The sequence below is a fragment of the Chrysochloris asiatica genome, unplaced genomic scaffold (assembly GCF_000296735.1).
Source record: "Chrysochloris asiatica unplaced genomic scaffold, ChrAsi1.0 scaffold00101, whole genome shotgun sequence".
Lineage (NCBI taxonomy): Eukaryota > Metazoa > Chordata > Mammalia > Afrosoricida > Chrysochloridae > Chrysochloris > Chrysochloris asiatica.
The window spans coordinates 3,397,025-3,422,155 of record NW_006408619.1 but is presented as its reverse complement, the minus strand read 5'-3'; the positions used below and the strand labels follow the sequence as shown (position 1 = coordinate 3,422,155).

At 40.7% G+C, this 25,131-nt stretch overlaps 1 protein-coding gene across 1 annotated transcript in view; it reads right to left on the bottom strand.

The window, feature by feature from the left end:
• The window catches only part of LOC102817667 (A-kinase anchor protein 13-like), a 162,716-nt gene that overhangs the window by 52,107 nt on the left and 85,478 nt on the right, over positions 1-25,131 (bottom strand). The window contains exon 2 of the mRNA XM_006867160.1: positions 13,272-13,419. Within this exon, the coding sequence (XP_006867222.1) occupies positions 13,272-13,419 (148 nt within the window). The remainder of the gene's footprint in view (positions 1-13,271; positions 13,420-25,131) is intronic.

The following is a 25,131-nucleotide window of genomic DNA, read 5'->3' as shown; positions in this document are numbered from 1 at the left end:
CAGATATATTGTCAGGAGGGACCAGTCACTGGAGAAGGATATCATGTTTGGTAATGTGGAGGGTCAGAGAAAAAGCAGAAGACCCCCAACAAGATGGACTGGCCAAGTGGCAGCATCGATGGACTCAAGCGTGGCAATAGTAGTGAGGTTGGCCCTGGTTTGGGCATTGTTTCATTCTGCTGTGCATAAGGTCGCTATGAGTCAGTACTGACTTGATGGCACCTAACAACAACATATATATACACATACACACACATATATGATTTATATATAAGTAAAAAAATATTTTTATCTTTGTGAGATCTGATTGACAACAGCAACTTGAAAAGCTGTAAAGGCACCTTAGGGAGTAGTAGGGTTATGTGAACAGGGGAGGGACAACTCAGAAAATGATGCTAAGAATGGCTGCATAGTTACGAAATGTAATCACTGTCACTGAACAGCACGTGTAGAAACAGTATAAGTTTTGCTGTGAACATTCTCACCAACAATATTATTTTAAAGTAATAATTTCTGTGTATTACCTCCAATCCAATGTTAACCCTTCAGAGGTGATACTGCCCCCACTGAGAAAGCAAGTACTTAGGATTCCAGTGCTAGGTGAATATCCTCACATGATGAAATATACAGATGATTTCCCCATAAGCATTACAACAGGGGATAGCAGACAATACAGATTCTTTTTCCTTTCACCTAGTCCTCAATTTGTCTTTCAATATACATACTATATTCTTACTAGCATTGGGATAGTAATAAAACTTTTTAAAAAACATAAAATGGTATGTAAGAGTGGCTTACAAAAAGAGTAATTCAGAATAGAGACGCTATTAGACAATGTCCAATAAAAAAGAAAAAAAGAAGACGACAAATTGCTCTGGGGAGGGAGGAGCATATCTTCTCTGATTACCCGCTCCCATAGAATTGCTCCTCAGTCAGAGTGACCCCCACCTAAAACAGGATGAAAGCATGTCCAATCCTGCGTCATGCTCACAACGTTCCACTGGTGCCACCACTGAGTCCAGCATCTTGGCGAGGGTCTTCTTCTTTTGCACACTGACCCTCTACTTAAAAAAACAAAACCAAAAGCTTTTCATTGTGAACTGAGTTTACATGGATACCCTCTACTTTTTATCAAACATCAGTTTTATCCTTCTCTTCAGAAACTGGTCCCTCCTGATAGCCTGTCCAAAGTACACAAGACTAAGTCTCACCAATCTTGCTTATAAGGATCATTCTGACTGCACATCTTTCAAGACACATTTGTTCATCTGTCTGAAAGTCCATGGTAGATTTTCTATTCTTTGACAACACCATAAATGCACTAATTCTTCTCCGGTCTTCCTTATTCATTGTCCAGCTTTGTATATGTATGTTGTTGTTTTTGTTAAGTGCCGTTGAGTCAATTCTGACCCATAGCGTGCCTGTATAGGATTTCCAAGGAGTAGCTAGTGAGCTTGAGCCACGAACCTTGCAGTTCAAATGACTCTGCAGTCTGATGCATTAGCCCACAGCACCATACCAGGACAACTGTGTATGTATATGAAGCAATAAACATGCTATGATTTGGGCCAGGCTCACCTTAGTTTTCAGAGTGATTTGCATTTTTAACTCTTTATATGAGACATCTTTTGTAAAAGATTCGCTCAATGCAATACATCATTGGATATCCTAATTACAGCTTCTATTAGCATTGATTATGGATCCGAAGTAAAATGAAATAACTGGGCAAATTCAATCATTTGTTTATGGTGATGCTGCTTATTGGCCCAATTGTAAAGATTTTTGTTTTCTTTACCTGCCATCCATATTGATGGTTGCATTCTTTGATCTTCATCAGTAAGTGCTTTAAGTCCTCTTTGCTTACAGCAAGAAAGAGTGTATCATCTGCATATCAGATTGTTCATGAGCCCTCCTCCAATCTTGATGCCACCACATTCTTCTTGATATAGTCTACTTTCTCTGATATGTGATCAGCGTACACATTGAATAAGCCAAGGAGAGAGGATAAAGCTCTGACACATGCAGTCTCCTTTGTTCTGTTTAAACAAATGCATCTATTCCACAAAAGCACAACTCAATGTCATGGTACTGCCATTATTCCCAGTGTTGTCCATAGTTTGTTACGATCCACACAGTCAGATGCCTTTGCATAGTCAATAAAGCGCAGGTGGGCATCTTTCCGGTATTCTCTGCTTTCAGCCATAGTCCGTTCCATGTCAGCAATGCTGTCCCTGGTTTTGCACACGCTCCTGAACCCAGCTTGACTTTCTAGTAAGAGCCTTGGCTGCTGCCACCATTTTTCAATCATCTTCAGCAAAATTTTACTTGCCATGTGATTTTCCTGATGCTGTTAGATGATTTCGCATTCCGTAGGATCACCTTTCTTTGCAATGGGCACAAGTATGGATCTCTTCCTGTCAGCTGGCCAGTTGACCATGTAGCTGTCTTCCAAACTTCTTGGCAAAGAAAAGAACCTGCTACAGTGCTGCCTCTGTTGGGTGACACATTACAATCGGTCTTCTGTCAATTCCTACAGCCTTGGTTTTCACCAGTATTTTCAGTGCAGATTGTATTTCTTCCTTCAGTAAGACCAGTTCGTGATCACACACAAACCTCCCGAAATGGTTGAACAGCAAGCAATTTTTTTTTGTATTGTGACTCTATCCTTCTATCATTTTGATGCTTTCTGAGTGGTTCATTATTTTGTCCATATATTCCTTCAATATTACAACCTGAGGTTGAATTTTTCTTCAGTTCTTTCAAGTTGAGAAATGCTGAGCTTGTTCTTTCTCTTGGTTTTCTATCTCCAAGTCTTTGCACATTTCATTTACTATGCCTTCTTGAGCTACCCTTTAATACTTTCTGTTCAGCTCTGTTAGTTGATTAACTCTTTCAGTTGCTTTAGTTTCTCTACACTCAAGAGCAAGTTTCAAAGTCTCTTCTAACACCCATTTTTCTCTTTTATTTCCTGACATATTAGTGATCTGCTTTCTTTAAATACGGTGTCCTAGAGGGTACACTCCAGAACTCACTGCTTATTAGTGACGAGAGCACCCAGTCTCTTCTTGAGATGGTCTCTAAATTCAGATGAGACATAATCAAAGTTGTGCTGTAGTTATTGTGGACCTGTTATAATTGTCTTATAGCTTAAACTTGAATTCACAGATAAACAACTGATCGTCTGTTTCGTAGCTAGGCCCTAGGCTTTGTTCTGGCTGATGAAATTGAGCTTCTCCATTTTTACACATTTATAGTGATTTAATTCCTGGGTACTGGCATCTGATGAAGTCCACGTGAATAGTCACTGTTTATGTAGTTGGAGAAAGGTATCTGCAATGAACAACTAGTTGGTCTTGCAAAATTCTATCATGAGCTCTCTAATGTGATTTCTTATCACCAAGACATTATTTTCCAATGTCCAATCCTTCTTTGTTTCTAACCTTTGCATTCCAATCACCAGTAATTATCAATGCATCTTGATCACATGTTTGGTCAATTTTAGGCTGCAGAAGTTGGCAAAAATCTTCAATTTCCTCATCTTTGGCATTAGTAGTTGGTTCATAAACTTGAATGTATGAATGTTATCCTATCACTGCAATTGGCAGCGATGTAATGCAGAATAGATCTTCAAATGTTCCTTTTGACAATGAATGCAATTTTATTCCTCTTCAATTTGTTATTCCTGGCAATAGTGACCATAAGAGTGTCTGACTTAAAATGGCCAATAGCAGTCCACATTCACTTACTTACTAACGCATATGATATTGATCTTTATGAATTGTATTTTATTTTTTACTACGTCCACTTTTTCTAGATTCAGACTTCCTGCATTCAACATTCCAATTATTAATGGATGTTATTAGCTGTTCCTTCTCAGTTTGAGTGGTCCATTTCAGTAACCATTTTTGTTGCTGTTCAACGCTATCGACTCAGTTCTGACTCACAACAACCTTGTATAGGGTTTCCAAGGAGCGGCTGGTAGGTTTGAACCGCTGATCTTGTGGTTAGCAATCCAATGCTGATCCGATAGCACCACACCACGAGTCCTTAAGTAACTGTGGTCATGGGGGTAGCTGAGTGCCACTGAGTTGGATCCAGTTCATAGCGACCCTGGATAGGGTTTCTGAGGTTATAAATCTTTATGGGAGCAGAAAGCCTCCTCTTTCTTCCATGGACAGAACAGTAGATTTAAACTGCTGACTGTAATTAGCAGGCCAGCTTGTAACCCGCTACACTACCAGGGTTTCTAAGCAACAGTAGGTGTTGTTGCTAAATGCCTTCGTGTCATTTCTGACTCACAGCGACCCCGGTATAGAGTTTCCAAGGAGTGGCTCGGGAATTTGAACTGCCAGAAGGACTACTTATTAAAACCTAGGATGTAAGCACTGATTTTTTTAAAAGATCCCAAAGGACTTCTGATCATGTGACTGTATTTTTCTTTCTTTTATGTATGAGGGGTTTTCAAAAACTTCAGGGGAAATGGAAGATAACAGAATTTGTAAACCAACTTTTTGAAGTCCCTTTGTACGTAACAAATCTACTTTCTGTAGAATCTTTCTTTTGATGAGTAAAAAAGAAAATGACAACAGAGCAAACTCCAATTTGGGGTCAATGTTTGCAGTTTTCCTGGCACACCAGAACCCTTGTTGTGAATTACGCAAGTAAATAGTAGGTATAATGAAAAAGGGTTCCGTTTATCAGAAATTCCACATCAAAGCATTTTTCAGAAATAGAACGTAGGAGCCACTGAACAACCTGCCCTATTTTTCATTTTGAAATCATTATCTGCTTGGTCTAAATTCATAGTTTAATAAATATTTGCAAAAGTAAGCAGAATTTCACATTCCCGCACCAATTATCTAGCAAGGATACTGAGACTTCTTTACATTGTTTCTACATTCTATATAGGGCTTTACTTTTTTAGCTTCGTCTCTAAAGAGAAATTATTGGTCATTTAAAATGGGAATTTATACTGAATTTTTCAGTAGAAAAGAAAAGAATGGTGATAATTACTTTTCATTGATTAGAAAAGAAACACTTTTTGTTATTAAAAGTGTATTTCCATTTCAGGGGATGTTTTATAGCAATGCAATGACTGAAGTGGCCACACCACAGATCCTTTGTTTTATTGTTATTATAATACTTGCTTGCCCTTCTCTGATTTTAACTAGCACAAAGAGGGTTTTATTTTTAAATAGAGGACATTCTTTTCTGACAGTCTTCAAAATATTTTCAAAAACAGCTGTATATTGTCACAGTAAAATGTTCACAGTAGATCATTCAAATGGTTATATGCAAGCAGAGTAGAAAGTCAAAGTTAACACCTGTCTGTCCCTGGATGGGTGATCCCTCTTATGTTTTCTTTAATAAGGAAAAGGAAACTGTACCATATGTCTACAGTCTTTCAGTAATCATAAGCAAAGACAAGAGTACTTTGAAAGCCTTTAATATTTTTTAAACCACAAAGTCCACTGATAGCTTCTCATTAAAAAACAAGTAACAAAGAAAACATTTAAAGAGGAAAAAACTGGGATTGTAAATCTCAATATCTGAGGTTCTAGTTTTCGTGCTTGCCTTTTTAAATTAACTACTTCTTGTTGTTAGGTGCAGTGGAGTCGGTTCCGACTCATAGTGACCCTGTATAGCATTTACGAGGAGCAGCTGCTGGGTCTGACTTCCCAGCCTGTGGTTCAATCCAGTGTTGACCCTACAGCACTACACCAGGACTCCAAGAGCCCATTTAGAAATGTCTTATTTCCACCCCAAAAACTGAAATGTTACAAACTAACTTCAAGAGGTAGCTGTCTTTTAATGTACGCTTGCTGGCGACCAAGTTGGTCTACTGGTGAGTGGGAGAGGGGAAAAGGCAGCAATGAAGAAATGGGCTGAGTTCAACCACATTCCATAGACTCCCAGTGACTTGAATATGAGAGAGAGAAGAGGAAGGGCTGGTTGGTTCGAAGTGTGGCGAGACCTAGGGACTCCTGAGCCCATGGACAAGGACACAGTCACAGAGGGTGAGAGCTGAGAGTGAAGCATCCAGCTGATTGTGAAGTGAGGGGAGATGCACAAGATCACCCAACTTATAGAGAGCACCCATTTGACACAGCCTTGAAGGCTTGATGATCAGGAATCGACTAGAGAGGAAGATTTTAAAAAAAATTTTTTTTGATAAAGGAAATAAGTATAAATTGCTACAATTTGATGAATTTGACCTATACTTAAGAGATGTAATAGCTCAAAATACTGAGAGGGAAGGAGTCTTCACATCAAGGATCAATCCTATCCCTTCCTTTGTATATAGGGTTGATAGGAACAAGCAACATAGACATGGGCTACCTAAAATGGGCGGGGGGAGGGGGGAGGCACGCTATAAAAGCATGAAGTGACTGGCTTACAAGGTTTCAAGACGGAGTTTAGCTTTAGAGTGTGCAGAGGAAAACAGAATCCCCACTGAACAGTATTCATCCTTGTCTAGACGGGTCTGGTGAAAAGAGATGCAGATAAGATTCTTACGATTCAATAGTGAGTAATCGTTATCATGACTAATTGCGACTGTCACAACTGTAGAGGTAGAAGTTTTATACCAAAAACAGGGGAGTAGTTAATCTTACAGTCCAGGAACAGAGGACCCTAAGACCATCAAGGGAGAAGAGCATGAGCAAAGTGTAAGACCCTAACCAGAGAAGCAGAAACACCAGAGATGGAGGCAGAGATGAGGACATGGAGAGAGGGAGCAGCTGAAAACTCGAGACTCATGGAAAGAGAAAGGCTGTGTGTTGACAGCCAGGAGGCAGGCTTGCAGAATGTGCCCTTTGGCTGTTTAAATAATTATTTATTCCTGAGTGTTTTTGTGCATACCTCCCCAAAATAAATAAATAAATAAAAATAAAGGGAATAGAAGCAAATACTGTTGAACGATGCTACATGGAGGAGATTGTAATCATTGCAATGAAATGATGAGTGTAAAACTGATGTTGTCCCATGTAAACTATCACTCAATTCACACACACACACAAAAAAAGCAGCTGCCTTTTGAAGGTCAATCAATCAAGATGATTGATTTTTAGTAAAAATTTAAACATTACAAAACATTGATAGTGAAACACACAAGGAACTCAAAGGAAACCCAGAGCCAACAATCAGGATGGAACCTGACATTAAAAGCAAGAATAAAACACAAAGCTCTTTGTCTCTCCCTGGTCAGTCAAATGGACTAACCCCCACCTGCGTAGAAATAATGCAGAGACAGCTATGGGCAGCAGCTGCTGCAGAATGACCATGAGCGTCCACCCAGTACCTGGGATGCACAGAGCTCTGTGCAGACTTCCTGTCAAGCCTCTCACTGATGTGACCCTCAGCTAGCCAACAGGAAATCGAGGCTCAGTGTCACGAGCTGACACATACAAGTCACCAGTGGCAGCTCTGAAAAGAGAACGCAGACTCATGCCTCAGAATATGAAATCAATTCAAGAAGCCACAGAGAGTTTTGTGTTCCTTTACAAAAAGGGGCGCAGGGAGTGACGTGGGTAACCTTTCTAGAAACACTGACTTCTCAGTGCCAGGCTGAATTTTGGTACAGTGGGAATGTTTCCCATCTTAGAAGAGCAGTGAACAAAACAGACAGACGTCCTTCCCTCAAAAGCTGACAGTGTAGTGTTGTTACTGTTAAGTACTGTGTAGTCGGTTCCAAGGAGTCCTGGTGTGGCACTGTGGGTTAGTTAATGTGTCAGACTGCAAAGTCGTTTTAACTGCAAAGTTGGTGGTTCAAGCTCACCAGCTGCTCCTTGGAAACCCTATACAGGGTTGCTATGGGTCAGAATCGACTCAACAGCACTTAACAACAACAAGTCGGTTCCAACTCACAGTGATCCTGTACAGGATTTCGGAGAAACAGCTGGTGGGTCTGAACCACCAACTTTGCAATTAGCAGTGCAGTGCTTACCCTGCTGTGCCACACCAGGACAGTTTAGTAGCGGCAGGTTAAGAAAGTGAGGCCTATTATGGCATGGCACTGTGGGTTAATGCACCAGACTGCAAAGCCGTTTGAACTGCAAAGTCGGTGGTTCAAGCTCACCAGCTGCTTCTTGGAAACCATATACAGGGTCACTCTGGGTTGGAACCGACTCGACGGCACTAAACAACAGCAACAATCATGGTATGGTGCTGCACGATAAGCACTAGATGATAAGGTCAGTTTGAACTTCAAGGTCACTGATTGAAACTCACCAGCTGCTCCCGGGAAACCCTATACAGGGTTGCTATGAGTTGGAACCGACTCAATGGCACTTAACCAAACCTACAGTCCTGGTGTGGAGCTCTAGGGTAAGCACTGGACAGAGAATCATAAGGCAAGGGTCCAAACCCACTAGTCACTCCTCAGAAACCCTATACATGGTTGCTGTGAGTTGCAACCAACTCAACAGCACTTAACATTGTGTGCCGAGGAGCCCTGGTGGTGCTGAGGGTTAGGCTTTGGGCTACTACTCACAAGGTTGGTGGTTCAAACCCACTAGCAGTTCCATGGGAGAAAGATGAGGCCGTCTGCTTCCTTTGTTAGCCGTGTGGTTAACAAAGCAAAGAGGTGGCAGGGAATGTGGACAGGCGGCTGTCAAAAGGTTCAGTCAGGTAGACAGGAAAGGCCTCACCGAGGGAGGGGTTGGAGTTACCTGAGCATCTAAAACAAAGGAGTCCAGAGTTAAGGCTGTTTAATTCTAGGATAGAAAATTAACTCCGTGATCAAAACACAAAAACAAAAACAAAATGAACTCCATGATCTAAATGTGGTTGTTACTGTTAAGTACCGCTGAGTTGGTTCCTACTCATAGAGATTTTGTATAGGAATTCCAAGGAGTGACTGGTGAGTTTGAACCGCCAACCTTGTGGTTCAAACAGCAAATTGCTTATCCTACCGCTAGTAATATATTGTACAGAGATAAAAGAAAGGGTCATTTTGGTGTTAAGTTAATGTTGGGTTTCTTATTTGTATCATTGGGGAAAAGAACAGAGAGTCCTGGTGTGGCATTGTAGGGTAAGCACAGTACCACAAAGTGGCTTTGAACCACAAGGTCAGCGGTTCAAACTCGCTAGTCGATGAAGGAGTCCTGAGGTGGCTCTGTGGAATAATGCACTGGACTGCAAGATCGGTCTGAACCACAAGGTTAGCAGTTCAAATTCACCAGCCACTCCTCGGAAATTCTATACAGGGTCGGTATGAGTTGGAACCTACTTGAAGGCACTTAACAACAACAACAAATTTATAGGATAGCTGCTGAAAAAGATAAACAGAAAACGTCATAAATTATGACCAAGGCAGTCTTCAGGCTCTCCTTTGTTTAAATAGGAAACCAAACAAGCCCTCGGCCGTTGAGTTCATTCCAACTCATAGCAACCGTGCATGGGCTTTCTGAGAATGTTAGATCTTTACAGAAGTAGAAAGCCTCATCTTTCTTCCACGGAGCAGTTGGAGGCTTTGAACTTCCAGCCTTGCAGTTTGCATTTGAGTTTTGTTTTTCAGTGTTCATATAAAACTTTTTAAATGTATTGTTTTGTCATGCCAGCATACAATTTTAGAAACAGGGGAAGAACTAGAATTTTTAGCCTGCTCTTATTTTATTAAAATAGATTCTAAAGTAAGGTTAAAAAAGATAATGTTTTAGGGCATTATCAGATGTTAGTCTTCAGGGTTCAGGTTTCTGTTTTTGGTTTTCTGTCCATTTAACATTTACTAGGGAGAAAACAAATGAACACATATACATGTATTCTATATCCAAATTCAGAAATTATCAACATTCTCAATTCATCTGCTTCTTCCCTTCCATTGTGGGTGGAATATTTTAAACTAAATCCTAGGCAATCTTTCATTTCATCACGAACACTTTGGTATGGCTCTTTAATAAGATAATAAGGGCTTTATAAACAACGTAGGTGCGATGTCTTTATCACATTTAACTAAAGTATCAATAGATAATCATTTTTTTTAGAGTCACTGGATAACCTATGTAATTTCAATTTTTCTCAATTACCTAAAATGATGGAATTTTTGAATTGTTGGTTTGTTTCAAGAAGTCCTTTGTTGTTGTTAAGTGCTATCGAGTTGGTTCTGATTCATGGTGACCTTATATAGGGTTTCTGAGGAATAGTTGGTGGGCTTGAACTGCTGACCTTGTGGTCCATAGTCCAGCGCTGATCCCCCAGTGCCACGCCAGGAGTCCTATAAGAAGTTTATACGGTCTATTAATCTATAGGAGTCCTGATATGTTAGTGTAGGATCAACACAGGACTGCTAACCAAGAGGTCGGAGGTTCAAACCCAACAGACACTCCCCAGAAACCGTTTACAGAGTAGCTGCAAGTTGGCAAGCACTCCAGTTCTTATCCTACTACACTCACTGGGGACCTCACTGTTACACTCACTGTGGCAAATTCCAGGCTGCCTTACATCTGGGGTGCCCATACATGAAACTCTTTCAAGAACTCTAATCCTAACCACTGCTGTGACGTTGTTATTTAGTGTCATTGAGTTGGTTCCGACTCATAGTGACCCTGTGTTAAGGTTTCCAAGGAGCAGTTGGTGGATTTGAACCGCCGACCTTGCAGTCAAGTGCGTACCCTACAGTGCCACACCAGGACTCCTTAGGTACCTCTTACCTGAAGCCTGACAAAAATTGGGTGAGCAGTAGAAAAATGTTCAAGGAGATGGGACTTGAGTTCATAAGCAAGCTAGAGACTATGGGAAGTGGGGCCGTTCACAATTTAAGGGAACTAGTGCTGATGGGTACTAAATGAAGACTCCAGGCCCCAAGCAAACTGGACAGAATTTGAATCAAATCAGAGGAAAGCCGTACAATGCAACTTCTACTCAGCTGGGCTGGTGTCAACAGGGTACGAAGACTCTAAGTCCAAATGGGCCCTGAACAATGGAGAGAGCTGGAGAGAGGGGCTCGAGGATTTGTAAGGAGCTGTTAGAGCTGAACTCAAGGGAAGCAATGGGAACAAAGGGATCCAAAAGGCAGGCTGTATGAGGACCTGGTATAAACAGAGAGCCCACAGGCTGCCCACAAGCAGAGTGGGTCTGCACATCTTAGAATAGTAAATGCCCCCCACCCCCCACCGCCCCTTCTAGTGAGCTTGTGAGACCCGCCAGGTACATCCCTCTCCATCCAAGAGGCTGATTCCAGCTGGGCCTTGTAACTGCAGTGCGCAGCGGTGACCCCCGCGTCACACCCTGTTCATAGTTGTCCTTCATCTTTATATCTGCTTCTAGTCTACTTCCATCTGCTTACATGCTCCAAATGTGTGCCGTCACTATATACGCTCCATGGGAGAAGCACTGAGGAGCCCTGGGAGCCTAGTGGGCTACAAGTTAGGCTGCTAACCGTTCACAAGGTTCAGCAGTTCAAGACCATGAGGCGCTCCATGGGAGAACGAAGAGGCTTTCTGTTCCTGCAAAGACTAACAACCATGGACAACAACAAAAACACACATACACCAAACTTCAAACGTCTCAATTCAGGAAGGAATAAGTTTGTAAAAACGACCTCCATTCTATTCTGAGTAAAAGCCCACTCAGCGACGGATCACACCTACTTGAAATCCTCCGAGCTGTTGCCAACCCACACAACCTGCTTAGCAGGGGTGATGCTGAATGGCACCTGCTAGGGAATCCTCCTCAAGTTCCAGAGCAGCCTTTGTGACATGATACACAGCACAAGAAACAAGATGACCGGGGCTTCAAGTTCCAGTGGAAGGTACCTAACGCTCTTCAGAAAGGCAATCAGTCCCTGCTTCTTTGCCTGTCCTGAAAATGTGGAGGGGTGAAAGCGGCAATGTTCCTAGGAAGTCCCAATTAAGAAGAGAAATGCAGTTCATTATTAACTCAATTGCAATTCTTGAATGTATGTTGATTTTCAGGCTTTGGTCGGCATCAGACATTAAGTTAGTTTATACAGAAGAGCACAGCAATGACACACTGGCAGTCTGATCCAATACCAGCAAGACAGAGTACTGAAAGTTTCTCATAAATTAGTAATATTTTACACCTCCTACATCAGCAAATGATACAACCTTGCTTACTAGAAGAAAAGAGGACTTAAAATACTTATTGATGAAGATCAAATATTATTATCATCTTCAATATGCATTGCACTTCAATATAAAGAAAACAAACATTCTATCACTGAACCAACAAATAACCTCATGATAAATGGAGAAGAGATCGAAGTTGTCAAAGACTTCATTATGTCTGGGTCCACAATCAACATTAATGGAACAAGCAGTCCAGAAATTAAACAATGTATTCCATTGGGCAAATCTGCTGCACAAGACCTCTTTAAAGTGTTCATCAATTTGAATACGAAGGTGTGCGTGACCCAGCCATGTTTTTTTCAATAGCCTCAAATGCATGTGGAACTTGGACAATGAATAAGGAAGACCATAGAAGGATCAATGCAATTTAATTATGGTGTTTGGGAAGAATAACAAATACTATGTTGTTATTGTTAAGTGTCTTCCAGTAGGTTCTGACTCAGCTTCCAAGGAGTGGCTGGTGAGTTGAACCGCTGACCTAGTGGTTCAAACTGACTTAGCAACCCAGTGCTTATCCTACAGTACCACACCAGAACTCCAATAGTACCATGGACTGCCAGAACAACAAACAAATCTGTGTTGGAAGAAGTACAGTCAGGATGTTCCTTAGAAGCCAAGGTGGCCAGACTTCATCTCTCTTCCTTAGGACATGTTCTCAGGAGGGACCAGTCCCTGGAGAGGGACACCATGTTTGGTAAATGAGCTAGACTGACACACAGGTAGCAGAGATGAGTTCAAACATCACAAAGATTGTGAGGAGGGTACAGGACCGGCAGTGGTTTTGTTCTGTTGTGCATGAGTTGGAACCGACTCAACAGCACCTCACAACAACACTATCAGCAAAGCAGAATCCGTGGTTTAATAATAAAGAGTGTTTCAGTAAGAATTAAAAGCACTGAACAACAACAACAGCCCACTGTGTATTGTTGTTGTTGTGAAGTGCCGTCGAGATGGTTCCATCTCATAGTGACCCTACATAGGGTTTCCAAGGAGCGGCTGGTGAGTCTGTACTGCCAGTCCTTGTAATTAAGAGCCCAGTGCTTATCACACAGCACCACACTGGACTCCTCACTGTATACTACTGAACAAAAAGAAAAGTGTTCCTGAACCCCCTACCATTTTCTGATATAGTAAGATCATGTTAATTTTTTCATAAGGCAAGTAAAGATTGCATCCCAAACTCACCAGGAGCGATGGTTTCCAAGGTATCTGAACTGATTTTCCGAGTGCTTGCACAGTGATGGAGGGATGAGCCGGAGAAGACCAAGTAAAACACTACATCATCCTCCACTTTATCCTCTTCAGCGAGCAACACTGTTACCACACAGTCACCCTAAGGAAGGCAAAAGGGACACAGTAAGTGTGCATCTGTGAGACTCCTCTTCGTCTATCTTTATAAAACATCAGATTTTGGAGAAAGTGAAACGTTATCATTTAACTTGTGAGCCCTCTCTAGTAGTAGACTTACACCGACGCTTACAGAGCCAGAGCTGGAGCCCTGGAGGCATAGTGGAGTAAACACTGGACTACTTGCTAACTACAAAGTCAGCAGACTCCCCCAGCGGCTCTGGGGGAGAAAGAAGAGGTTTTCTGCTCCTATAAAGATTTACAAACAGCCTCAAAAACACTCCACAAACAGGGTCACTAAGAGTCAGAAATGACTCTGGCAGTACACTTGATTTGGGTTTAGGCAGTATTCTAGGAATTGAAAACAGAATGAATCTAAAAATAAGATTGCTGTCCTCCATAAGCTCATACTTTACAGTGGAGGTGGTTAGACAAGCAAGTACTAAACTTACAAGATAATATTCATTAATGAATGGGTAAAAAGAATGTAACTAGGAAAACCCACAAATAAGGCAGAGGCTGGAAGGGGTGTATTTAAAAAGTTCCATCCTTATAGTCAAAATGTTTCTTGATCACCTAGTTCCAGCTACAGCAGTAATCCTCTAAATACCAATTCCGCCCACGCCCTCCTGCAAAGGTATAAAGGGGCGTCTCTATAAGGCCTACTTGGAAACAGAATGGTGAAAAGAGCAGAAGTTTAGGATCCAGGTAATCTAAATTCCACCTATAAAGACTTGAGTTAAATACATAAATCCTGAGCAATGAGGAGGACCCCTTCCTTCCTTCCTTCCAGCTAATAAGTGAAAACTCTTAGAACATATTCAGCTCCCAGTCTATGGCACCCACCGTCCTATTCTATTCAGAGGGATGGCCACTTGTCTAACAATTTGCTGACCATTTGGCATCGCTGTTCATCCCGATCTCAATCAATGAACCTTTGGAACCAGACAAAAAGAATGTCTAAGTAAAGTTTGGCAGTCAGCAGTGACAAACTTCTCATTCCTTTGGGTGCAAATATTCCTCTAACACTTTATGTTCACTGGTTTTGTTCTTGTCGTTTATTGAAGCAAGTGGTTAAATCAAATATAGTCTGTGAACTACAGTCCTGATTACAACTCCTGAAATGATTACGTAATTTGCTATGAACATAAACAAGATCTTTTAAGGAGTTCTATAGTACTATATAAAGCACTGCAAAAAAATTCAATTGACAGAAAGTCGAAAAATTTTAGCATTGAATAGCGGAGAGAATTCTCATTACTGAGAGCATTTCTTTTCCCTTTGTATTTCAGCAATAATAAAGCCCACAAGAGAACCATGCCACCTTGTGGCCAAACCTAATTAAGCAGAAGACAGTAATTTACGGAACACTGAAACTCAGATTGTAAATAAAGTCAAACCTAACAGCAGAAATGCACCAATAGACGGACTTTAGAGACATGTTGTTAAATTATTTTCCAAAGACCTAAGTTTTTGTGTTGTGTAGTGCCTGGTACATAACAGATACTCAAATCTGTTGCGTGCTATGAGAAATCCATGTTATAATCCAAATAAGATATAAATTACTTTGATGCCAAACTAATTATTAAAATGAATCCAGAACGGAAGAGCTCCGAAAACACCCTAACACAAGGAGTATCGGGGAGCAGAACACGAGGAGAATCGGGGAGCAGAACACGGGGAGAATCTAGGAGCAGAACACGAGGAGTATAGGGGAGCAGAACACGAGGAGAATCAGGGAGGAGAATCGGGGAGCAGAACACGAAGAACATCGGAGAGCAGAACACAAGGAGAATCGGGGAGCAGAACATATCTGAGAAGCCATCTTAAATTATGCACTAGTCTGACACATAGTTCCTCCCAAGAAAAAAATTTTTTTTTTTTTAATTTTAATGTGGTGAAATATATACAACAAACATTTCCTGTTTTAACATTTCTAAGTGCCCACTTCAGTGACAATAATTACATCCACCACATTGTCCAAACACCGCTTCTAGCCACTTCCCAAAGTGTCCCATCATCCCAGGGAGAAAATCAGTACCCTATAAGTAATAACCTCCCACTTCCCTCTCTCCCTGGTAATCAGGAATGAATCATGCACCTCCATTATACACAACACATATGCCACATACATGGGACCATACATTTGTCCTTTGTGTCTGCTTGTTTTATGCAGCCCACCACTCATCTGTCAGTTTGTCATACGGTGGTAGTTTTTGTGTTGCTGTGATTCTGGAAGCTATGCCGCCACTATTTTAAATACCAGCACGGTCAAACACGGAGGTAAGATTTCAGTTGAGCTTCCAGACAAAGACAGACCAAGAAGGAGACACGAACTACTTCCAAATATTTAGTCACTGAAAACCTTATGAATACTGAAACATGATGAAAAGCACCAGAATACTGTCAGGTATAGTGCCGGAAGATGAGCCCCTCACATTGGAAGGCACTCAAAATGCAACTGGGGAAGTGCTGCCTCCTCAAAGTTTGCTGACTGTGATGACGCGAATGGAGTAAAGCCCTTAAGACCTTCATGTGCTGATGGGGCACAACTCAAAATGAGAAACAGCTGTAAACATCCATTAATGATCAGAACATGGAATGCATGAAGCATGAATCTAGGAAAATTGGAAATTGTCAAAAATGAAATGAAACGCAAAAACATCGATATCCCAGGCATTACTGAGCTGAAATGGACTGGTATTGGCCAGTCTGAATTTGACAATCACGTGGTTTACTATGCTGGGAATGGCAAAAAGAAAAGAAATGGCCAAGGTTCAACCATTGCAAGAGGGAGCATATGATCAAGAGTCAGTGATCCTGAAGGAAGAAGCCCAAGGTGCATTGAAGGCATTGGCAAAGAACAAGCCACCGGGAATTGATGGAATAAAAATTGAAATCTTTCAACAAAGTGAAGCGGCACTCAAGGCACCCATTCATCTCTGGCAAGAAATTTGGAAAACAACTGGCCAACTGACTGGAAGAGATATGTATCTGTGCCCAATCAAAAGAGAGGTGACCCAACAGAATGCAGAAATCATCGGACAATATCATGGATATCCATGAGCTCTGGTAGCGTAGTGGTTATGAATCAGGCTGTGAACCGCAAGGTCAGCAGTTCGAAACTACCAGCGGTTCTACAGGAGAAAGATGAGGCGTTCTGCTCCCGTAAAGATTTACAGCCTCGGAAACCCTGTGCAGGGTCGCTATGAGTCGGAACCGACTCCACGGCACAGAACAACAACAACAACAAAGTTATACTAACGATAATACAGAAATGGCTGCAACCATACATTGGCAGAGAAGTTCCAGAGGTCCAAGCTAGTTTCAAAAGAGGATGTGGAACAAGGGATATTACTGCTTATGTCAGATGGATCTTGGCTGCGAGCAAAGAATACCAGAAAGATGTTCACTTGTGCTTTAACGGCTATGCAAAAACTTGAGATTATATGGATCATGACAAACTATGGACAACATTGAGAAGTATGAGTATTCCGGAACACTTAATTGTGCTCATGAGGAACTTGTACACAGGACAACAGGCAGCTGTTTTGAACAGAACAAGGGAATATCGAATAGTTTAGAATTAGGAAAGGTTTGTGTCAGGGTTGTATTCTTTCACCATACTTATTCAATCTGTATATGCTGAACAAATAATAAGAGAAACTTATATGAAGAAAAATGTGGCATCAGGACTGGAGTAAGAGTCATTAACAACCTGTGATATGCAGATGATACAACCTTGCTAGCTGAATGTGAAGCGGACTTAAAATACTTATTGATGAAGATCAAAGACCACAGCCGCCTTCAGTATGGTTTGCACTTCAATGCAAAGAAAATAAAAATCCTTACCACTGGACCAATAAATCACATCAAAATAAATGGAGAAAAGACTGAAGTTGTCAGTGACTTCATTTTGCTTGGCTCAACCATCAACACTCATGAAAGCAGCAGTCAAGAAATCAAACGACATATTGCATTGGGCAAATCTGCTGCACTAGACGTCTTTTAACGTGTTGAAGACCAAAGATATCAGTTTGAAGACTAAGGTGCACCTGACGCAAGCCATAGTATTTTCAATAACCTCATATCCATGTGAAAGTTGGACAGTGAACAAGGAAGATCGTAGAAGAATTGATGCTTTTGAGTCACAGTGTTGGAGGAGAATACTGAAAATACTATGGGCTGCCAAAAGAACAAATAGATCTGTGTTGGAAGAAGTACTGCCAGAGTGCCCCTTGGAAGCCAGGATGGCCAGACTTTGTCTCTCCTACTTCGGACCTATTGGCAGGACGGGCCAGTCCCTGGAGAAGGATATCAAGTTTGGTAAAGAGGAGGGTCGGAGAAAAAGAGGATGATACCCTATAAGATGGATTGGCAAAGTGGCAGCATCAATGGGCTCCAGCATAGCAGCGATTGTCAGGTTGGCACAGAACCAAGCAGTGTTTCGTTCTTTTGTGCACAGGGTCCCTAGGAGTCAGTACTGACTCGATGGCACCTAACAACAACGTTTTATTCAATATCGTACTTTCAAGGTTCATCCCTATAGTAGTAACTACCAGACCTTCATTTCTCTATTTATAATGAGTAGTAACTGCACAGACCACATTTTGTTTATCCACTCATCAGTTAATGGACAACTGGGTTGTTTCCACCTTTAAGTTACTGTGGCTAGTGCTGCAATGAACAAGCATCTGTGTGAGTCCTGCTGAAGAGTCTTGAGTCTATCCCAAAGGAGCGTCCCTTGCAGAGACACCAGTTCCCACTCCCATCAACAGTGCACCCGGGTTCCAATTTCCCCACATCCTCACCAACATTTGTCATTTGATTTTTCTGTTAATAGCAATTTTAGTGGGCCTGAAGCAGAACCTCTCTGTGGTTTTGATTTGTACTTCTCCAATGACTAATCAAATCTAGTCAAGAAATGAAGCGACATATTGCTTTGAGCAAATCTTTTGCAAAAGACTTCTATAACACAAAAAACAACAAAGATAAAAATATCTCTTTAAGGACTAAGCTGTACCCGATCCAAGCCATGGTGTTTCCTAATGCCTCATAAGTATGTGAGAGCTGAACAGTGACTAGTGAACCCTGATGCCTTTGAATTCCGGTGTTCACAAAAGATACTGAATATATACCCTGGACCACAAGCACAATGAACAAATCTGTCTTGGAAAAGTACAGCAAGAATGCTCCTTAGAACAAAGGACTGCAACACTTTGTCTCACGTACTGTGGACATGTTGTCAGGAGGCAGCAGTCCCTGGAGATGGACATCATGCTTGATCAAACAGAGGGCCAGTGAAAAGGAGGAAGAGCCCTAACGCGAAGGACTCACAGGTGCCAACAACATGGGCTCAATCATAACAAGTTGTGAGGATAGTGGCGGATCACACAGCGTTTCATTCAGTCGTTCATACGATCACTATGAGTCAGAACATACTCAACAACACCTAAAAACAACAAGGACAAATGGCATCTCATGTGCTTACTGGCAATTTGTCTATATCGTATTTAGAGAACTATCCTTTACCCACTTTTAAATTGGATTGTATTTTTGTTGTTGAATTGTAGTAGTTCTAGATACTAAACCTTTATCAGATACAGTTCTCAAATACTTTCTCCCATTCTGTAGATTGTCTCTTCACTTTTGTTGGTAAACTCCTTTGACACATGTTGTTAGTGCCATCGAGTTATTTCTGACTCATAGCGACCCCATATAGGGTTTCCAAAATGTGCCTGCTCAGTTTGAACCGCTGAACTTGAAGTTCAAACCAACCTTGAGGTCCAGTCCTTTGACACATACTAGTTTTTTATTTTGATGAAGTGCAATATATTTATTTTGTCTTTTGCTGATCATGCAATTGGTGTCCTATACAAGAATACACTGTCAAAAACAAAGTCTTGAAGACTTATACCTACATTTTCCTCTAATAGGTTCATGGTATTAGTTCTGATATTTGTCATTGATCCACTCTGAGTTATATTCATACATAGTTTGAAGTACGTATCCATTCTCATTTTTTGTATGTGGTGATCCAATCATCGTAGCTCCAATTGTTGAAGTAAGTATTCTTCCTACCGCTGAGTGGATTGGAAACTTACTACAGAGAATGAGTTTCTTTCTGAACAGTCAATTCTGCCCCACTGGTATCTGTGGCCAGCTGTATAGCAATGTGACCTTGTTCAGGTTACTGTAACTTGACAGTATGTTTAAAAATAAGGAAGCATGAATCCTCCTACGGTGTTCTTCTTTATAAAGACTGTTTTGTGTAATCCGGGCCCCTTGCCTTTCCATATGAATTTGGTGGTTATGTGCCGTGGAGTCAGGTCTGACTCATAGCGACCCTGTGTAGGGTTTCTGAGGCTGTAAATCTTTACAGGAGCAAAAAGCCTCATCTTTCTCCTGCAGAGCGGCAGGAAGTTTTGAACTGCTGACCTTGAGATTAGCAGCCCAATTCGTAACCACTATGCTATCAAACTCCTTGTATTTAGGTCTTCTTTAATTTCTTTTAAAGCAATGCTTAAAACTTATACTATGTCTTTCACCTCTCAATTTAAACTTAATTCTACGTATTTCATTCTTTTACATGCTATTATAAATGGGATTGTTTTCTTAATTTTCTTTCCAGATTGTTTTTTTGATGGTTTATAAAAACACTACTGATTTTTTATATGTTGATCTTGCTGAATTCATTTATTAACACAAAGAGCTTTCTTTAAGGTTTGCTATATATGTAAGATCGGAGTCCTGGTATAGCGCTGCAGGTTAATGCACCGGACTACAATGTCAGTTTGAACCACAAGATAGGGGGGTTCAAGCTCAACAGCCGCTCCTCAGAAACCCTATACAGGGTTGCTGTGAGTCAGAACTGACTCACCAGCACTTAACAACAACATATACAGGATCATGCCTTCTTTTTCAGTAAACTTAGGTAGTTTGTGCGATTCTAAGAATTTTTCTAGGAAATATTTTTGAACAGCATAGGCTGGTAGGAGCCATGATGGTACAGTGGTTAAGCAGTTGCCTGCTTACTGAAAGGTCAGCAATTCAAACCCACAAGTCATTCCATGGGAGAAAGATTAGGCAATCTGCTTCGGTAAAGGCTTTCAGCTTCTGAAACTCCATGGGGCCATTGTACTGTCCTAAACAGTCGCTGGAAGTCACAATCAACTTGACAGCAGTGGTTCTGGTATTGTTAGGCTGGTACAACATTTAACCTTGGCTCAGTATAAACCACACTACTTAGATGTCTACAGCATAAACTAGAAGAGTCCATTTCTGAAGGGAATAAACTACTACTATAATTTGGAAAAAAACTGCAAATGATACTTCAAAGGTTCATTCCTTAGTTGTTTTCCAATAAAACTTTATTTACAAAACAGGTGGCCCACCCATAGGTCTCAGATTGGGACATGCTGCTTTAAGACCGAGACACCACATAATAAGGGTTCAAAGAAAAGCAACATTAAGATTATGTTGGCCATTTTAATAATGTTTGTCCTATTTTATGACTTGAGGCCATTTCATGGTATTTAAACATCAAATTGTTTTACAGGGTTATGTAATACCAATAAAATATCAGCTAAGGTAGTGCTGTAAGATAAGCATTGGACTTACCCTACCTACAAGGTCGGCAGTTCAAACCTACCAGCTGCTCCTTGGGAACCTAATACAGGGTTGTTATGAGTCAGAACCGACTCGATAGCACTTAACCACAAAGGAAAAACTGGTAAAATAAGTACCTTAATTGTTAGTCACTACGCCTAAGATTTCTTTTCCTTTGGACCATTTCACAAAAATAAGCCTGAGGCATTTAAACCTTAATCCTTCTGGTGTTTATTTACTCACTGCTCTATAAATGGTACAACAGTGAGAGACAAGCACGTATTCTCAACATGTACTTTGAGAACTCCTAAAAATTCTTAGGGTTTAGTAATAGTAAAACCCAACAACGTGGACATTGAAAAAGGAACCATGCACTGTTGATGACATTTTTCTTTCAAAAGGAGTAGATGGAATATTAAATTTCTACAGAGATATTCAGTCTCACTTCATATTTCTCAGTCAAATCTCACTTCTTATCCCCAAGATGACCAACCATATACTTAACCAGCCATGGTTACCGGTTGGCATTCACTCTGTGAATCATTTTTCTATGAATTTACACACATGTATACATGGGTCTGTGGAAAAATAGAATTATAAGATAATGAACTTTCTCACAAACTTTTTAAAGACCCCTTATTAATGAAAGAATATGTAATATATCTGTTAGGGATACCACTTGGATTTCCTGTGCTTATATTATTTGGATTTCTTGTGCTTATTATATTATTAAAAGATGTGACCATTCTTTTCCTATGGTCACATCAAATTTAAGGTATTTCTGAAAGTTGTCCTTATTAATAATGTCTCTGTAGGAAAATGCACTGGACCGCAAGGTCAACAGTTCAAACTTAGCAGTAACTCCTCAGAAATTCAATATAAGTTCGCTATGAGTTGACACCGACTCGATGACACTTAATAACAAAAACTGTTGAAGTTATTTCATATGATAACACGTTTCTTTTAAAATTTCAAATGATGTATTGTATCGGACAAATGTGCTTTAAAAACTCTTCTTCAAAGTGTTAAAAAGCAAAGATGTCACTTTAAGGACTAAGATGCACCGGACCCAAGGCAAACTGTTTTCAACCGTCTCATATGCATGTGAAAGCTGGACAACAGTTAAGGAAGTACTGAGATGCCTTTGAATTATGGTATTGGCAAAAATATCAAATACACAAGGGACTGTCACCAGAAGGAGCAAATCTTGTGGGAAGAAGTGCAGCCAGAATGCTCCTGAGACGGGAGGACAGACTCATGTACTCTGGATTTGTTATCAGGAGGGACCTGTAGAAAGAGGAAGCCTCTCAGCAGATGGATGGACACAGTGGCTGCCACAGGCTCATGAGCACTAACAAGGCGCGTGAGGGCAACACAGGCCCACGCAGTGCTTCCTTCTGTGTACACGGGTCACTGTGACTCAAAACAGACAACATGGCAGCTAAAAACAACGTAACACGGTTTATTTGACATATGATATCAAGTAACACATTTAAAAATAAATGTGAACTACACATATTATTTCTCACTTTGCTATAGTACTGTGTATGGTGATCTACCACATTCTTTTTGTTGGATCCCACTTAACAGACGGAATTGTTTTAACCATTTTCTTACCAATAGATTTTTCCATGGTTTGTAATTTGTTAGTAACACAAAACAATGTTGGTAAGCAATACCCTTGAACACGTATCTTTGTGCTTATGTGCAAGTATTTCTGTAAGGCTGGTGTTGTTCTTAACTGCCGTGGAGTCGGTTCCAACTCAGCACCAAGGAGTTGGTTGGTGGGCTTGAATTGCCAACTCTGACTATCTCAACAGATATTTCACATTTACAACAGTAAAGAATCAACGGGAATCACCTTAAAGCCAGGTAAGGGCCCAGGTGTCTTGAGTGAGAGAGTGCCTGTCTCTAACAAGAGAGAAAAAGCTTGCCTTCATGGATTTGGCTGTTGGAGTGATGTGAAAAAGAACTTGAGGGGACTACCAGGTTTGTGCCTAGGATACTGACCGGTGCTAGCACCAGTGACAGGTGCGGAACCTAAGATGAGCAGTTACTGTTTGGTTTTGTTGGGAGAGGGTGACAGGTAAGAGAAGTTCAGCTTTGAACATGCTCAAGTTTGAAGTTACAAAGGAAACATCTAGGGGGAAATGGCTAATTAACATTTACAATTTCTCTTAACAAACCTTTCAATAAGTGCTTTTTTTCATTCATAAACAAAAGTTTTAAGTCGCTGTCATTGCGTATTTTTTTTGTTTTGTTTTGTTTCAATATTCGTCATACCAAAAAGTGAAAGAAAAGAGAACAGAGAAGAAGCCTCACCTACTTCAAAGCCAGTTGAAATTTAGGGGCCAAAGGCACTTAGAATTAAAACATCGATTTTCCTTGACAGTACTTTTCTTCTTCAGCACTCTGATAAAGTTACTGAGAACAAAAACCAAACATTCTTCCTCTGCATCTCAGCCATGTGACTTCTATTTTACTTGGACAATACCAGGCACCTAGTATTACATGACAAGGTCTTGAAAGGTTAGTGAGAACAGTGATTTTAAACAATGAAAACGAAAACCAGACCTAAATGCGAATTTTGTAGTAAATAGATGTTGTTTTATTCACACCCTTGTTAAGAGGTCCTCTGATAAATAACACTGTAGCTCAAAGGAAGGACCAGCTGCGAAGAATACAGAGATTAAATCTGACTAGCTGCCAGTTAAAAAGTCCTTCCAGGTTCCAACTACAGCAGAGACGTTTTTAATAAAGACAACTTTCAGGACAGTCACAATAAGTAATTTTAGTATGGCCCGACCATAGGAAAGAATTGCATTCTTTTACTATACCAGATATATTCTGTATTCTTTCATTAACATGAAACATATTTCTGAACTTTGCAGCTTTTATGATGTCCTACTTAGTTTTGCTGATCACTAAAACCCAAGAAATGACAGAAAAGATCATGTAATGCTAGACGTTTCATTGCTGAGCCTCAAAATATACATGGGTTGTGGTTCAAAGTATCACTGATCAGTCACTTAATTGCCAATAAAAAGTTTTAAATGGTAGCTATGTCCCAGTTTTCCCAGTCTTTAGCACCAAGAAATATATGGAAGACCATAAAACCTGGCCAACCAACTGGAAGGGTCCCACCAACTGGAAGAGATCTGTAACTCTGCCCATTCCAAAGAAAGGTGATCCAACAGAATGTGAAAGTTATCAAACAATATCATGAATATCACACCGAAGTAAAATTTAGCTGAAGATGATTTAAAATACCTCCACCGGGAAGTGCCAGGACTCACTTCCTGACTCAGAATAGGATGTGGAATGAGGTATACCATTGCTGCAAGCAGATGCATCTTAACTAAAAATAGGAAATATCAGAAAGATGTTTACCTGTGTCTTATTGACCATGCAAAGGCATTGGGCTAATGTGGATCATAACAAAGGACAACATTTTAAACGAGGAGAATTTCAGAGCACTTCATTGTGCTCATGCACAGCCTGTACACTGCTCATGGGGAACACAACAGGGGTACTGCACAGTTTAAAATCACAGTTTGACGATTTTTTCTTTAGTCTGTTATTATTGGGCATTAGAGAGTTTTCTGGAATCACACTTTATACGCCTGTTTGTTAAATCTTTAAAAGGGATCACATGTGTACTTGTTTCTGGGTTTGGTTTTTATTTTTTGTGCCAGGGCTATTGTATAACTAGGCCAACACTGCTATTGGATTGATATCAATTTTCTACACTGTGTTAACAAGGACCAGAGCAGCACTAACGGGCCGATTAACGACTAATCTGTATAAGTGCTTCCTTCAATAGTGTTCTGTTGCTGTGAATACAATAAAAAGTACATTTGAGCATGGGGGGGGGGGGGAAATCACAGTTTAAAACGGCAGACCCCATCACAAGAGGTGACCACTTCTGAGAAGTAAACGTGGAAGCCCTGCCCTAAGAGAAAAGCCTAGGCCACTGCAGACACTCTGTGGACATGACCAACAATGCCTACTAGAGTACTGCTCACAGGGGTGCACATCTATCACCCCTCTGAGGACATTCTGCTCACAGGGGTGCACATCTATCACCCTT